The sequence below is a fragment of the Crocodylus siamensis genome, chromosome 3 (genome assembly GCF_052110815.1).
Source record: "Crocodylus siamensis isolate JL-2025a chromosome 3, ASM5211081v1, whole genome shotgun sequence".
NCBI classification, from domain to species: Eukaryota; Metazoa; Chordata; order Crocodylia; family Crocodylidae; genus Crocodylus; species Crocodylus siamensis.
Window position 1 is genome coordinate 227,236,915 of NC_143397.1, and position 17,515 is coordinate 227,254,429.

General features: G+C 41.7%; 1 protein-coding gene across 6 annotated transcripts in view; it reads left to right on the forward strand.

Annotated features, from left to right (window-relative positions):
* OXR1 (oxidation resistance 1) overlaps positions 1-17,515 on the forward strand; it is a 490,067-nt gene that overhangs the window by 37,380 nt on the left and 435,172 nt on the right. For 5 of the 6 annotated variants that reach the window (XM_090040493.1, XM_090040490.1, XM_090040495.1 and 2 more), the window contains exon 2: positions 16,908-16,987. In XM_090040493.1, the coding sequence (XP_089896619.1) occupies positions 16,971-16,987 (17 nt within the window). In that variant the 5' untranslated portion in view covers positions 16,908-16,970. Of the gene's footprint in view, positions 1-2,399; positions 2,436-16,907; positions 16,988-17,515 lie in introns of those variants that run through there. The other variant, XM_090040491.1, reaches the window with a different exon arrangement.

Genomic DNA, 17,515 nt, shown 5'->3' on the forward strand with positions numbered 1-17,515 from the left:
GCTGTATCTCCACTGAGGATATGAGTCTGCTACAGTTTAGCCCTAAAGCTAGTTCTTTAGTTCCAGATGACAGGGCTTGCAGTCTTTATACTGGAGACTTTTGGTTCTGTTCATGGTGTGGACCAAGGTATGTTATGTATAAACCATGAAAGTGCTGACTGCCTAGAGGTGGAAAGCATGTATTAACTAGGAAACTGGTTTTCATGGACCTTATCCAGCAGTCATTTTAGTCGATCTGAGGGAAACCTTTTGGCTTGAATTGTCAGACATCAAAGATATCATTGTCATTTATGCAAAATAACCAAGCCTTCCTGCACACCGCTCCCCACCTCAAGAAAAATTCTTGTCGTGCTGAGTTTGACTCTTAGAAACACAATACATTGGTGAAACTCGCATATAAAATAAATAATGTGCCTCGGTATTTAAAACTCTCAATTGCTTACTTCTTTGAATAATTCTATTGGACTTTGGAGCGCTTTATTCTTTTAAAACAAAACTAAATATTCCTCTCCTCAATGTAATGAATGAAATTACTAGTCTCTGTGTAACCATAACAGCTTTCTGGGCTGACCTGTCCTTTCTCCCCTGGTGGCTGGTAAGTCCTGAGCCTCCTGTCCCCTTGACTAAAAGACGGAAGTTTCTAATTCCCATAGTAGAAGCTTGTATGCATTAAGATAGAGGTGTCCCAGGTTCATTCCTCACTACTGACAGCTGTCCTACCTAGGGGTGTTGCATCTAATTTTGTTGGGGCATATATTTTTAGTAGTGATGAGCTGAAACGTGTCAAACCCATCTGCTCACTTCCCCTCCCCGCCCCACTAACTACTTTTTATAAGTCAGAATAATTTTGATGAGAGAGCTTAGATGCTTGTAGGCTGTCAGGTTAATTTAGCAGTGTCAAAAGTTTTTAACATTATCCTGGCCCAGTACTGGATTAAATAGTTAAACGAGATTTGGAGTTGTGAGAGCAGACCTTGGCCTGTTTAGTTCAATGACAAGCACATACCCATTTTAAAACTTTTTTACTGAAGTCAAAGAAAAAACTAGTTTCAAAATCCATTTGAAATGTAAAACAGTAAGTAAAACTTTCATTTGAACAACTTTCCTTGTCTTTTTAGCTGTAGTATTTTCTGAAAATCCCTCTTGCCCTGTTATATTTCCCCTAGTTGGTTGAAAGGTCTTCTGCATGGTGTTGAACATGGTATTGACTACCATTTTATGGTCAAGGGTGCAAGTCTCTTGACCGGATAGATTTGCTGCTTTTGAGATGTAGTCATATTTGGTTTTCACAGGAACAAGGCAAGTACACGAAGGAGAGAAAAAAACATGGAGGACTTAAATCCCAAAAGCTGCATTTTTTTAAAAATCTTTTTCCAGCAGTGAGAAGAATAAAGAGTAAGTACAGTACTTGGTCTTATCAGTTACTCAAACTTGCTGAACTTTGTACCAGCCTTGAACTAGTTAATACAATACTTTTACCTTCCTGTTTGATCACAAGTTCACAGCAGCATTCTAGAAAATACTGTCCTGGTCAGCTAAGCAAGACTTCATTTTTTAACTAAAAGCCAAAAAAGAGAGAAGGGGGAGGGGAGGAAATGGTGAGAAACGGGGCAAGAACAAGAATGTAAATCTCAGTCTGGATTGATTTTAATAATGTAGAGAAAGTCATTAGAGGTCATAATGTTGTCTGGGTCAGTCCTGACCTTTCCTCAGGATAGGTGAAATGAAAGCCCAGCAGTTTAGATGTGAAACCTACCCATTTTCATGGCATTCTTATTAAATTAAGGAGACCATGAAAGCTTCAGAGTTGGAGAAGTTTTTTCTGTTGGTATTATTGTAACTCTCGCTAGCATGCTAGGCCAGGCGATATGCTGGATTCTGGATCTCCAGGGTGCTACTCTGAGTGAATATTGAGGAGATCTACCACAGGATACATTGCATAAGTGCCTCATTTGGGAAACTGGCACTTGATTCATAATGATCCCTGGAAAAACACCAAGATGCCAGTCTACAATGCAGTTGTCATCCCGGCTTTCCTCCTATGTATGTGAAATGTGGTCATATCAAGAGCCTGAAGAGGTAATATCAACAATGCCTCCAGAAAATCCTCCACATCCGATGGGAAGATTGCCTCCTAGCTAAGTCCAGTGTTACCACTATAGAGTCAGTGATCCTCAGGCACCAGCTTTGCTGGACCAGACATTGTACATGGATGTTCGACTCCTGACTCTCAAAACAAATGCTCTGTTCCTAATCACTACTAATCTCCTTTTTAGTAGTGTCTTGAGATTCACGGTGGCCACAGGAGATGCTACAAGAACTCACTGAAGGCATGCCTCAAGAAAATGGATGCTGAGATCAAGAGCTGGGAGATACTGACTGCCAAATGACTCCAATGGCACCACAGCTTCAACCAAGCAGCAGCCCATTTCGAGGTAAGGTGGAGAGAAGGGAGAACAGAGGACGGAGAAGAAGAGAAATCCTTGTCTATCCTCGTGTGAAGGAAAACCTGCAACTTCTGCAGATGCGTCTGTGGCTCAGGGATTGGGACTCTTTGGGTGCGTCCGATGAGCCTGCCCATGCCTCTTGCCCTGTCTCAGACCCCTTTGAGGATCTGATGTGGGGAATGAAAAAATGTCCAGGGGCCTAAAAAAGGTGAAGTTTAAAAAAGCAGGGGAGGGCGTGGTCCTGGACTGTGCCCTGAGGCAACTGGAGGCTGTTCTGCCTGGCCCCAACCCCCAAAAACCCACGCTTCCTGCCCACCCCACCCCAGCATGCTCACATTAAAGAACAAATAACCCCCCACCCGGCACTTACTGACAGTTGGAGCTGCCATCTGGCTCACTAGGGCCCCGTCTGCACAGCACGGGGCAGGAGGACAGCCCCAGTGGCCCCAGCCCAGGTCTTCCTGCCCCCCTGCTGCCCTGTGCTGCGGGGGGGGGGGCTCTGCCAGGATTCCCCCCCGCCCCGCCCCTGCTTCTAAGGTTAGTAGTAAAGGCTGTTTTTTCTTCAGGTTTTTTCTGGGTGGTTTTTTTTCTGTTTTTTGTTTTGTTTTAATTGCTGGTGCCTGGGGTTGGGGGGGCAGCCATGGGGGTCTGGGGGATGCAAGTGGGGGATGGCGCTGGGTGGGGCAGCTATTGGGGGGGTCTTCAGCAGCTGGTGGAGGATAGGGCTAGGGTGGGACATGTGGGCCTTGCAAGGGGGGGTGGTATCCCCTGCTGGAGCCATTTGGCCCTCATTGTGGGGCCATAGCCCTTGTTGGGGGGGCTGTAGCCTGTGCGGGGGCCATTTGGCCCCTGTGTGGGGGCCGTAGACCCCCAACAACCAGTGCTTGAACACCGTAGATATATCAATAAAACATTGCTCAACTGATCTCTCTCTCTCTCTCTCTCATTGTCTTTTTCTTTTAATTGTGGAGGAACATGGATTTTGAGATATTTTACACAGTGACTTCGGGGAATTTTTTATCAGGGATTTTTCAGTTTTCCAATAGGGAGCACCAGAATTCCTGCTAGGGAGGCCAGTGGCAGGACCCTGCCTGCTCAGAGCTGGGACCTTGGACCCCGCTGGCTGTGGCTGACCTCCTGGCCAGTTGGGGCCAGGAAGACATGCTTTGACAGTTCAGAGCAGGCCACCACACCTGAAACATCTTCCGGACGATATCTGCCCAGGTGGCCGGGCAGGGGGCACACATGGCAGTAGTGCTGCACAGGCCAACCCTGCAGCAACAGCCCACTGGCAGCTGGCCCAGGGGGGCAGATGCCTCATCCCAGTCTGGCAGGTGTGCAGTAGGGCACAGGCAGGCAGCAGTCTCTACTGCCAGACTGCTGCATTGGGTAAAAGGTGCAGGGAACTCTCAGGGCTGCTTCAACAGCCTGGCTGGCACAAGGGGTAGTGCCCCATGTATCAGTTGGCTAGGCTCCAGAAGCTCCTGAGGGTGAGTAGCCCTGAGCTATTTGCTAGGGCCGGTTTTTGTATTGCTGGGGCCAGGACAGGGCAGGTTTTTTGTATTGCTGGGGCTCTAGCTCCCCCTGGCTGCAGATCTAGGAGGAGCGAGGCAGGGCTATTTTGCCTCAAGTGGCACAATTTGCTCCACAACCAAGTGCATGTCCAAGCACGTGTGCTGAGGCAGAAAGCCCCGGCTCAACTTTGCACCACTTCTGTTTGAGCTGCTGCGAGGACATGTGCTTTCAGGTATGGATGCAACCTTTATGTCACCTCCTCCCATCAGGGAGCTGTGGTAGAGATTACCCTCAAATCGAGGGATTCCTGATGACGTATCCCCTGGCTCGATGGTGTTCCTGCACTGAAGCTACTGAGGGGACTGCTCTCAGTTTTTAGATGCTGGGGGGACCACTAGGTGTTTTGGAGAGTGGAAAAGAGTGGGGGTGAAGCAGCTGGGAGCTATATATCTTGGGTTTCTGGAGGACTGCAAATTGATTGCTTTCAATCTGGGGAGCTGACTAGCAATACCCTGGAACAATCTGGGTAAATTGAATCAAAGATAAACCTTACCTGGAATGGCATAATTCTAAAACATGCAGAGGATGAGTTAACACCCTTTAATGGATGAATGCTCACATTTTAAGTGTCTTTATGATGGGTTTAAAGGTAACCTGTAATCTTACCTTAAGAAACCTATGTTGTTGGGCCTGTGGAGCAGTCATTTAAAAAAAGCATAGTATTGGGTAAGGAGCAAAGTGGGTATGATTCCTGGGGAACAAAGATGACGTAGAAGTAACCTCTGAAGGTATAGCTCAACACCAACTTTCTCCTTTCTGATTTGAGTGTCCTCCTGGCATAGCTCTGCCTAGAATAGGAAGTGTATATTGTACTCCTTTCCGCTTTCCTATCAAATTGAAATCAAATTAATTTTTACTCATCTTTACAAAAAACTAAAAGTTGTAAAAGGAATGATTTTCAGTTGTGAGACACATGCAGAGTTCTGACTAACTTGGCCAAGAAAAGTGTTCTTGTTGCTTATAGACGGAGTTAATTAGAATTTGGCTACCATAACTGGAAGCCTTCACATACTGTTTGTACTGTTGAGTTAGCTTCACTCATGGACCTAGCAACTTTTGGAGAACACATCAGAAACCAAACCATTTGATATCTGTATTGTCAGCTTAAAATAATATGATGCAAATGTTTCACACAAGCATTTTTTATATATATTTATTGATCCTCCAAGAGATAAGACAAAATTAACCAAAGAACCTCACATCATGAGATTAACTTTAGTGGAATCGGAGCTGTGCATTTACCAGTGAGAGCCTTTACATGGAATATATTTCAAAAAAGCTAATGGTTAGATGGTTCTGTATAGTAATAAAGGGGAAATACTTAAGAAGAGAACTCTCTTAAAGACAGATATTTGTATTTTAGTCGGAAGAAATTGCATTACAATAACTTTGTCTATGTTCTTCAGTAACCCAATGAATAAGCATAGGTTCAATAAACAAACATTTTATTCAATAAATATTATTCCTATACCTGCCTTTAAATATTAGAAATGAGATCTAGTGGAAATATTTCTCTAACAATGGAAAAATTACATTTGAAAAAAAAGAAGAATTATGTCCCCCTACACAGTGCGTGACAGCTTTTCTTTAACCATAGATGCAAATAATTATCAACTAGAATTGTACATTAAGGATTTTGCCACTTTAATTTATGGCAGGGGAAATAAAAAAGTTGACTCACTTTCTCAGAGTAATCTGCTACCAGCTATTTCCAGCAGTTTCTGAGGATAAGACAATTTAAAAATCAACTGTCCTCCTCAATAAGGGCTACTAAACTTGCTTTTATGTTTGACATCTATCTTTACTGCTGTAGTCTTTTTCTCTTGGCCTCCTTATCAACTTTTTCTCTTGGCTTCCTCAGCAACCCTCCAATCAGTTCAAGCAGCTACATCCAAAATTCTTCTCCTTGCGTTTAACCTCACAGTCTGCCATCTTAGTTTTGTGTGGGCAAAGTGTCTGTCTGGCCTGCATAATGAACTCTACTTGCAAATCTCTTGGCTGTAGTGGGTTCGTTGTTCCAGTAAGGAGGAGAACTTCTAACGCTGGTGAAATGTAGTGTAGTGCTTGGAAAAAATCTGATTGATCTGTCTTCTTACTGCACGCCATGATGATCAGATGGGTATGTAGAAGATGGCAACTGATCTGGTTTGTTCTTGCCAGATGTATTATCTCTTCAGTCTTTTCTACGAAATTGGCTATACATTCTGTACTTCTGGCACAACTGCTAGGTGTGTTCCATGTGTTACATGAGCAGAAAGTCCATTAAAAATAGCATTCAGCAGCTTTATGCAGTTTCTTGCTAGTTCTGCTGCTGTGAAGCTGTGCTTCCCAAGTTTTGATTTCATGTAGCGATCTGGCTGATTGAGGACCCAGAAAAGTTGTCAGATAATTTGTTAGTTCCCTCCTTTTTCTTTTAATTGAGCAATAACTCCTTTTTCAGGATCTTCTTTTGAACCAAATGAGTTTAACTTCTAAGCAGCAACTTCTTCAAGTCATTTTAACAGTTTGCTTTCCTTTGTTCACCAAGGAACAAGGTGTTTGCCCCAGTTGAAATAAGTTTATTTAGCCTTGACTAATAAGTCTTCAGCGGTTCTGTGCCTTCATTATCTATCACCTTCTTGTTTTCTGGCAAATACCAACATCTTTAAACATAGTAATGTAATGGATGCAAAGAGCCATCCATCTATGGTTTGAGGAGCATTTTCGAGAACAGGACAGTCTTTCTCTAACTCTTATCTGTTGTGCATATACTTTAAAACAAATCTTTTGATCTATAATTTAAATGTGCAGTCATTACTAAGTTTTCTTAAGGTTTTTTTTTAAATATATATTTCTTTATGTCATCTCTCTTTGTAAATGGGGGAGAAACAAAGCCTAGTTCTCACCTTTCTCCTGCCAGTGTTTAATTAATAATATATAATTGATAGTCTCTCAGTTGTGGGGAGAATGAGAGAATAGGAATGATATCAACAGTTTTTGATAGTCCTTTGCAAAGTTTAAAATACTGCAGAGCTGCAGGCTACAGAAAAAAGGAAAGGAAGGAAATACAAGTGTTGCGTCATCACAAAATACCCAGAGGTCATAAGAAAAGAAGGATAAATGGGGTGTCAGAAAGGCGAAACAGGGCAAAGTAGTAGAGCTGGATTTTTTTGAATTGTAGTTTTGTGGCAGGATCATTTTATCCTTAATTTACATGGTACTTATCCGTAGCTTAAAAATCAATACATATGTAAAATAAATTGAGTCTGATAGATTCAGAGTAGTCAGGATTTCCTTCTGTAGAATACCTTTAGGCAGGTAATCAGGCTCTACAGAGGAAAGAGCACTAGAACATGCCTTTAGTCCAGTATGGTACTGTATGTACTCTATGGGTTATAATGCTTATGTGGAATAAAAGCTACTATAAAAACGGGGAACTGAAGAACAGAATGATGCATGTTTTATGGTATGGGGAAGAAGACATGAAAGAATACGTTGAGACTATGGTGCTGTTAAAGTTCATTTTATTGCTAACATAACAAAAGAGAAACAGGAGACAAATAGATTAAAGACTGAAGAACAGTGGATTATGGATTACGCTGAACCAATGGTGCTCAGCCTGCAGGCTACATCTAGCCTTCAGCAGAGGATCAGCAGACCAGAAGAGCTCAGACCAGTGTTTCCCTCTTCCTGCCCTGTGTCACGCTACTGATCCCCTCTGCAGCTTTCTCTGCTTGCTTCCTCTCCTTCCTTCTGCCCTGTCTCCCATGACAGGCTCTTGGTAAACTCTGGCTGTGACAGAAGAGGTGATAGAGGTAGGATGGGGTGTGAGGGAGATCCTTTCTCTGTCCTTTTCCTTCTGAACATGGTAGCTATTTCAGCCTTCCCATCCCTCCACTCTAAAGGGGATTAGTGGCCTGTGGTGCAGCTCAGTGGCAACTTACCCAACTTGCTCTATTGCTCTAAAAGGTTGAGTTTCACTGACCTAGGCTGACTAGGTGAGGACCAGACCCAGACACAGGCATGGGTGAACTGGGCAGCTGCCTGGGGCCTGGACAGAAAGGGGGCCTGAAAATGGGGGGAAAAAATCAAGAAGAAAAGGTTTTAATATTGGTCATGTATGGGACTGGCAATATTATCAATTGAGAACGAACTATTTGAAGACATTGATACCATAGATGTGATAAAGACTTATGCAACAAAAAAAAGCCGCAGAGTGGAGTTTATGTACACATTTTATTAAAAAAAATGCGATTTGAACACTTTGATTTTCAGTTTTTTTATATTACATCTTCTATTCATTGTCTATTAAAATTTATAAAAATGGTGATTTTTTTTTTTCCCCGTTGTCCAATTATTATTATCATTATTTCAGGGTGAAGGGGGGGCCTGATACTAAAAGTTCATCTGGGACTGCTGGGGGTCTAGGTACGGCACTGGTGAGGAGACAAAGAAAAAATATCTCAGGGTAACTTCTCTTAGAAATCACGGTAAGTAGCTTCACTTTGAAGGGACATAAGACTGCCACAGTGAACTGGTATGATTAAAGTAAAAAATATGTTAAGAGCCATAATTAATTAATTTGTAAAGAAGATTTCCATGTAAAGAGATTAAACAGGATTACAAATGTAATATTAATAGATGATAATGTTGGATCTTTGGCCAGTGTTAAACTGGTTGCTGTAAAGGATTTGTTGACAAATGGGATGTTCACCAAAATCAAATGTAAATTGTTTACAGACATAGAATATAATTAGGCAAAAAGTACAAAAAGATTAGGGGAATGAATTAATTGGAATACTTCCTAGGGGCCATATTTTTTATAATCCAGTAATGTATGCTAAGAGTTCTTAATTTATCCTTGCTACCAAACTGACCTTCTGATCACCAACAGATAGTAATTCTCCTACTTTATTTCAGAGCACAAGAATTTCCACTGAAATATTTTCTTTTCTTACTTTTTACCTTTTATTTTATTTGTTTGTTTTAAAGGATTTAATTTCTTGAGCTCATTAATTTTTCATGGTTGCCTGTGCAGTTGCTTAACTCTATAAAGAAATACCATGGTCTAGGCACCAGGCGGTTTTGAGAGAACTTGAAATCTTTGTGAAAAAACTTCCTGTCAAACTACAGTTAGATTTTTTTTAAAGGAACCTGCAATCTCCATGTTATTACTTAAAACTTTTAAAATTTGTTACATGTGTAAACAAGAGAAGAACCTAACCTATGCAACCATGATGTGATAATTATGCAGCTACTTCTCTCTTAACGTTGTAGTTATGTTCTTGAAAAATGTGACTTTAAGTGAAACAATGTTAAGCAAATCCAATTTCCCTATAAGAATCTGTGTAAATGGGGGGGGGGAGGGGGGTGTTAGATTCCAGGGAAATGTTTTTCACCAAACAAAAGACATTTTATACACAGTCTGCAGCCCCTTGTCCTCTTCCCCCATGCTGTGGCCTTGGGCGGGGCTGCACCCTGCTGCCATGCACACTCCTGGGGGGCAGGGAGGACCCTCACCCCTCAGATCTATACACAGGGCAGGCCCAGGCTGTGGGCACAGGCTCTCGCTGTGCTTCCCTGCTCTGGGACCTGCACAGCCTTGGAGGCATGACCCAATGCGGCTAGGGACAGCGGCCCATGTGGGAGTCTCCTTGCTGCTGTGAGCTTCCCCCTCCTCTCCCTGCTGCCTGGCAATGTGCCCTGTGCACCTGTTGCTGCTTTTGAGGGGTGCAGGTCCGTACCGCTGCCCTTACTGCAACCCTGTGCGCAGAAGGTGTGTTGCCAGGTAAGCGCAGGGTGAGCAGCGGCAGGGAATTTCTCGCATGGCTCTCCTGGCCTAGCTGCGCCAGGTCATGGGGGAGGGCAACAGGGAACAGTGGGCCCATGTCGAGAAGCTGCTTGCTGCTGTTCCTGTCACCCTGCTTCCATGTACCATGACCCGGTGCGGCAGGATGCAGAGGAGCCACGTGGGGGTCGCCTCACCACTTTGTCCCATGCTGCCCTGGTGACGCCTCCTGCACGTGGAGCTGCAGTGGTGTGTGGCTGTGTGCCTCAAAGCAGCAGGGGGTGCATCACTGGGGCGGTGTGGGGGGAGCTTTCAGTGGTGAGGAGATCCCTGAATGGCCCTGCTGTCCCCAGCCACACTGGGTTGGGCCTGCGGAGGTCCCAGAGAAGGAGCTTGTGCCTGCAGTCTGCCCCACGAATGGATCTGGGGGTGTGAGTCCTCCCTGCCCCTTGGGAGTGCGCGTGGCAGTGGGGAGGTGGCCCCTTCCCCTCCCCTGGATGAGCTACCCACAGCCCTGTTCTGCTCCCTCCTGGGGCACTGCAGCTGCGTATTGTGGCCCTGGGCCCCGGACCCCAAGCCCCTCCTGGCTGGGCAACAGCTCTAGTCCTGCCCAGCTCTCTCTGTATAGGGGCCTCAATCTCTCTTCCCCCCCCCGCCCTGCCTTACCTGCTAGAGCTGCTCTGCAGGCTGCCTGGGGTCATGTGCGTATCTAGGCATGTGGTGCCCCCTGTCACACAACCTTCCTCCCGTTCCTTCCCAGCTCCCTGCAGGCTGGAACTCTGCTAGCCTGCAGGGAGCTCACTGCAAAATGGCAAAATCTGTGGGTTTCTCTTGTAAAATGAGAAATCCGTGTTTGGCTCCGGAAAAAGGTAAAGTTTGTGGTTTACTTCATTTTTCCAGCATCTAACCAATATTATGACTGAACATTCAGTGACTTTAAACGAGTATGTGCTCTAATAGATCAGCGATGTAACAATGAAATGATATTAGCAGGACAGGCTTGAGTGAGGAGTACCTGTATTGCAAATTTGAGTAATTTTTAATGATAGGTTGAAAGAAAGGGAGGGAGAATAATGCATCCTTATCATTCTTCATTCTGAAATTGACGTGTTTAAACCAAACATTTTTCATTATCACCGTACAAGTTCATTTGATTTATTGAAGCATGAAATACATGTTGATTAGTTTGATTTCTTTAGAGAGGAAGGCTAGATAAGACCATTACATTATCTAGTCTGACTACCTGTACATTACAGGGCTCTTAATTTCATCCAGTTCCCCCTTTATTGAGCCCAGTAACTTGTGTTTGGTTGAAGCAGTGCTTCTCAAGTTTTTTCTTTTTAGGCTCAAGGCATCCCTTGAAAAATGCCAGCTCTAAGTTTTCAGTATGGAAAAATAATACATCAGGTTTTTTATTGTAAATGGCTTACAAAGATCATAACGGGTCAGAATTTTATTAAGATTGTGGATTCTTATTTGAATACATTGGGTTTGTGTTGGAAATCACATTTATACACCTAATTGGTCTAACATTGTGTGGCATTCCACGGTACCCTTGAAGGGATCTCAAGGCACCCCACAGTACTTCAGTACCCTGGTTGAGAACCAGTGGAATAAAGAATAGCTTCTAGAAAAGCCAGATGTGTATCTTCACAAAAATCCTATTATGTTCAAAATGGACACTTACTGTAATAGAACTTGCATCTCCCCCCCCCCTGCAATTTATTCACATTACTATAAAATACCCAAGAAAGTGCATGGGGTGTTGAATACTGGACTTGGAGATCTTTGAAAACAAAGCCTTGGTATTTTACTTGATAACTGTATACTCCTCTTTGCTCTTGTCTCATTGGGTTGTTCATACCAGCAAATTAGAAGCAATCCCAAAGATATTAGCTTGTTATAAGATAGTTCCCTTCAACTCCAAACCAATGGTTTCATTTATTTTTAGATATCCCTCTCATGTCTCAGCAATGGTAGAATCTATTTCACTATGTCGTTGCCCAAGAGAGGCAACATTTTCTTCAGGCAAGGCCAAGGATGATAGAAACTTATTGAGAACCACAAGATTCGTTTCTATAAAAATCTTTAATACTCTTTCAAAGTAGTAATTCCACACTGCGGACTGCAACCTCAACTGGGTTTGCAGCACGTATGAGTTGGAACATGAGCCCCTTGGAAATTCTGTTACAGTCTTTAGGCTGATCCTGGAAATGCAGCGACAAGCCACCTGAAATAGGAAGTGTACCAACAAAGACTGTGGACAGGAGTTACGTTTGTACCCAAGAAAAGCCCAGGCGCATTTTCCTGTTGCCCTGTGCGCTGGTCTAGGTAATCAAATTCACTAAAATGTATTTCATCCTTTAAATAAATCAAATGAAGTTGTATGACGATAATGAAAAAAGTTTGACTAAAAGGTTAATTTCAAAATCGGGGATGATAAGCCTGGATCTTTTCCCCTTTCTTTCAACCTATCATTAAAAACTTGCTCAGAGTTGCAATATAATTAGCCCCAGAGCTGTGCACAGTGTCAGGGTGATTCTTTCACAGCTGGACCCCTCCCAATTTGGGGTAGGTCCAGCTGTGCTGTCTATGCCTCCCACTCCTTGTTCTGTGACGCTCCCCAGTCATTGCAGGGGGGGATGTACCTTTTGCTCAACCTATCCTCAGTGCCCAAGGGACCTGTGGAGCTGGCCTGCTGCTGCTTCCCACTCTCCAAGGGGTGAACCTGGTCTTGTGCAGGGGGCGGGGATGGGTGGGCATGAAGCTTAAGCAGGTTTCCTTCTGTTGGGCCAGGGGCTGACTGCAGCAACTGCTGCTTTTCAGCAGCTTCCCATTGCCAATGGACAACTACCCCCTTCCCAGCAGGAAAGAGCATAGGCTGTAAAACTTTATGCTCCCTGCTCATAACCCAAGGAGCCAGCCATCTAATGCCCCCTTGCCTGCATAGCTGTCCAGCCAAAGGGCTGGAAAAATTTAACAGAAGGTCTTGGCACTAGAAATGAATACCCATCCATACCAAGATGACTTATTTTCTGGAAGATTCTGTTAAATTATATAGAAATTTTTATTGGGGGTCTCTCTGGTTGCTGATGGTGATGGTCTTTAGCACCTTCCTCATTTCTCTTGCTTTGAGATGTCTAGTGGGATTGATAGAAATTGAAGTGAGGGTTATTTTCCCCAACCCTAAGCCTTAGGACATAATTCTTGCCCAGTTCTACTAATATAGTGGATTCAACTACAAAGCACAGTAATTAGAGAACTAACTTTTTTATATCTTTCCTTTGTGTTGGGTAAAATTTATTTAGAAGTACCCAACAGGTTGTTTGGGTATGGTTGTTGTGATTTTTTTTCTGAGTTCAGAAAAACTTTTGGCTATTATTTATTGGACCCTGACAAGAAACTAGTCAGGGCCCAAGTCATAAGAAAGTTATGTTTGACATTTTTTTTGCATGTCACAGTGCATAGGAACCCAAAGTATTATCAGATGCATTTTATAAACTTTTAACAAAATAAATATTTAAATGGACAAGGCTCATTTTGTAGTAGTATTCCACATTTTAAAAATGAAATGAGAACTATAAGCCAAATAAATATAACAACTCATTTTATGCCTGGAATATTGCCTTCACTGGTCAGTTATGTATTATGAATAAAATGAAGCCTAATTTCAGTTCCATTGATGGTTTGAAAGCAAACAGCAGGCAAAGTAATCTGTATCTGGAGATGGTATGAATAAATGATTGATTGCTGAGTCAAGTCTCGCATCCAGTTCTGAATTTCGCTATAAGAACATTACTTATAGTGCACATTGCATCAGTCTTGTATGCAGCACTGTATTAAAAGCTGGCTTGAAGTGCAAGCAGATTCTATCTGTTGCCTCATCCTTTTCAGCTCTCGTTGTCATTTTATCAAAGACCTTAATCTAAGTGGCTAAGTATGACCTGTGCTTTATAAATCCTTGTTATCTTTTTACTAGTTCTATACTTGGCCAAGAGTTCTTTTTTCCTTTTTAGCCTTAATCAGTTGCTTTGACATTTTGCTAGAAATGGGATTCCTTCTATAGTTTACTCTATCATCCACATATCCTTTTAAAACCATGGATGTGTAGGGTCAGCCTCTCCCCTTTTTGAAGTGATAAAGCTCTGCTTAGCTATTGGATCTTCTTTAGTTTTATCTAGAATTCTTTGATTTTGAAGTCTTGGAATCTTTCTTTGGTTTAACTTCTTTTCTTGCTATTTGTGATGTCACCTGAAGATTTAATGTTCTTCTCTTCCTATAGAAAATATACTTTTGCAGCGTTGTGGGTAAAGTTTGCTCTGGGCACTAACCTCCTTTTTTACAAACATTGTGTAGCTGGTTTATTCCAGAGCTGATGAGTGGAGGTATATCTACTTATTATATATATTTTTTCTATTCTTTCAGTCCTTCCATAGAATTAGTACTTTGGGAATAAGTTTGTGCCTGGGAGAATTTGACCCATTGTTTATCTTGTTGTCTTGAATAAATCGTTTACATTTCCTCCTTTTATTATCTGCTCTCTTAAAAGAAGCCTGTATGTCTTGGTGATCAGCCCCAGCTATTTCTATTACCCCACCATGTTTTAGTAATGTCAGTGTATTCAGTCATCTTCCTTTAATCCTCCTACAGACACTTTTATTGCTTTTATTTGCTTGGTCATTCTCTTTGCGTCTCTGTCTAAATGTGTTCTTGTCTACCATCTTTTGGAAATAGTTGCTTTAATAAAAAATAATCTCTTAATTTAAAAGAATTAGGATCCTCTAGGATTATCTCTAAGATTGTCTGCCTGTAAATTTACCCAAATAGTGCAAAGTCAGGTTAGGTTAAACTATTCCTAACATGATTTAAGCTAAACTGAAATCAATGATGTATAAACCAACTGCAGATGGTTCCTCAGCCTCACAAAAGGTTTTTAGCAGCTTTTGGATTTAAGAAAGAAAATTAAACTACTTAGATGGTCTAATAAAAGATATCAGGTTTACCCAAAGAACCTTGTCTGCCTGTGTCCTTAGACCACCACAGCTGCAACCTACACCCCTGTAAACTTTTCTAAGGTAGCTGTTATGTCTGCATGCACCTGAATGATGGAAATAGAGCAAAACAGTTGCAACTGTAATCCTGTTTCATTTAGGATTAAAGTTTCAGAGATTTTACTTTCTTCTAGTACTTTCCAGAGCATGTAACTATAAAATTCAAACATCTGCTGTATGCTTCTGAGTGGCAAGTCCCTCTTTTCTACTTAAATCAGTTGTTCCCATTTAAAATTACTTCTGTCCACAGTCTATATCCTCTTTTGCATCTGGCCCTTAATATTAATATTAATGGGACTTCAAGCTTTTAAGATCACATCTGTACAGCCTCCCTATGTGCACCTAGACCGGGGTGGGCAAAATGGAGAACTATTTAAAGGAGGAGAGTCAAACTCATCCAGGCCTGCAGGCCAGATCTTCATCTTCTCCTGTCTCTACACTACACTTGGCCATTTTTGTTATGCATGTTTATGTTTGTTTATTGTAACTTGTGAGATCTTTCATTGCACATGTGCCTTCAAACAGTGGGTATTGCAGTAGGTGTTGCTTAGTTTGAGGCTTTGTGCTGCGGTCAGAAGTGGTTGAATCACCGCTGCGCTTCTTCATGAGTTCTTTGGAGTGTCCAACTCTGGTGAATAGACAGTTGAGACATTGTCACCTTTTGTCATGGTTCATCAGGGCCAGGTGACGAGGACTCAGCTGTCAGATGTGTGTGGGTTTTTTTTGTTTTTTTTTTTTGCTGTCGTGTGGGGTTTTTTTTTCCGAGTCTCTCATTCTATATCTGTAGTCATGTTTCCTTGGATATGGTGGCATTGAGGGGCTGGGTGCTGTTGGGGAAACTCCTGAATGACTTCAGTCATTTGTGTGCTGCAGGATGGTCATACAGCTGGTGTTTCATCTTCAGTTTGTCTCTATTTTTTTATCCTGCTGGCCACTGCTCTTCTGATGTCAGGCTACAAATTGGTGACCGAAGCGTCGCACAGTCCTAATGTTCATCATTTGGTTATATTTTATGCTGCTTGCCAAGGTGTATGTTTCTGGTTCCAGGAGATAGCGTGTGGAAAAGAAGAAAGGTCCCCTTCATTTTCACTTTTCAGCTGTACACATTAAATAGCTGTGCTGATTAAAAACACAAATACTGCAAGAGAACAGGATAGAGATGAAAATGTCACTGCCCAATTGAAACTCATGGCTTTAAAATCACTGCTTCCTCAGGTGGCGATAATGAGACATTTTAGCTGGAACGACATTGAAATGTTTGTACTAATATGAAGTTCCCTCAAGCAACCTCTGAATTTAGGACAGAGTTTGTAGCCAAAATTGTCCTACTTGTCAAATCATGTAATCACTATTTCTTCCACATTGCTCATTGTTTTCTTCTATAAACGAAAAAATTTAAGAGTAATTATTTTGTACCTATACGTTTTTTGTCATGAACAAAACTTTTGGGAATTTAATAGCATTAAAATTTATATCACTTTTTCAATTTTTATATAAAAATATATACTATCAGTGGCCAGTTCCTAAGCTGCTTCATTTGCCTAAGGGTTGTCTGTATTACAGAGCTCCTGCAACTGGAACTTCGCTGGATTAGCTATTTTGGCTGAACCTCCAAGTGGAGATGCTGTATAAACAAGCAGAAAGGATTTTTCTTCAACCTTAGCTATATCACCACCTCAAATAATGAAGCTTGGGTGAAAAGAAAACCCTTTTTCTTGATATATCCACCTCTGCATTAAGGGTTTTACTTTGTAATCATTTAATTCATCAGGCTGACATGGCTATGGTGGCAAAACTGTAGTCTAAACCTTGTAAGAGAATTTTTTTTTAAATCAAAGATTTGTTTCAGTAGTAATGCTTAATAAACAGACTCAGGTTTTGGCTGTACATCAACATGCATTTATTTGTTATCTGTATATTTTTATTTATATTTTTAAATATAAAAATACTGGTCTTTTTCTCTTTAGATTTAGTAAAAGATATTTACTTGTAAAGATGTTCAGAGTGTTATCATCCATCTTAGCTGCTTAGTTTGAAAAATCTCTCTCTCTCTGTCTTTTTGACCAGGTCAACTAGGCCAGTCTCTCTGGTGCAGCAGTCTCATAAATGTGAAGCAAATCATCCACCATTATGTTTGGCACTAAAAGGTCAGTTTCTGTCACTTTTTCTGTCACTATTTTCCATCATTCAAAAAATGTACAGTGAATATGACTATGTTGTAACATTATGTAAGGCACATAAGCTTTTATATATTTTAGTTTATTTGCTGTACAGCCCCTTCATTCTTTGATTGGGGAACAGTTATTATTACCAGTAGCAGCATGTGGGCAGAGACAGTAATGCTCTTGGAGCACTATTGGGCATAGACTGCCAATAAATAGAATTCTGTACAGGTATCAGAGTGCATCCAGCATATGGTGGGGGTGTAGAAAATAAGTATGACTTCATCTTCATAATAACTCAAGCCATCATATTGCTGTGATCTCAAGAGAGTCTTCTAAAGCTGCAGTTTTGAGGATTTCCTTTTTTATAATTGATTGATTTTTATGGATTGTGGGAAGCTAAAAATCAGGGGAGATCAAATAATATTACTGAATGTAATAATATTTGTTTCCTACATAATGCTAGAGCAGAACTGGTGTTAATATTAAAAATGATGAAATAGCATTGAGGTC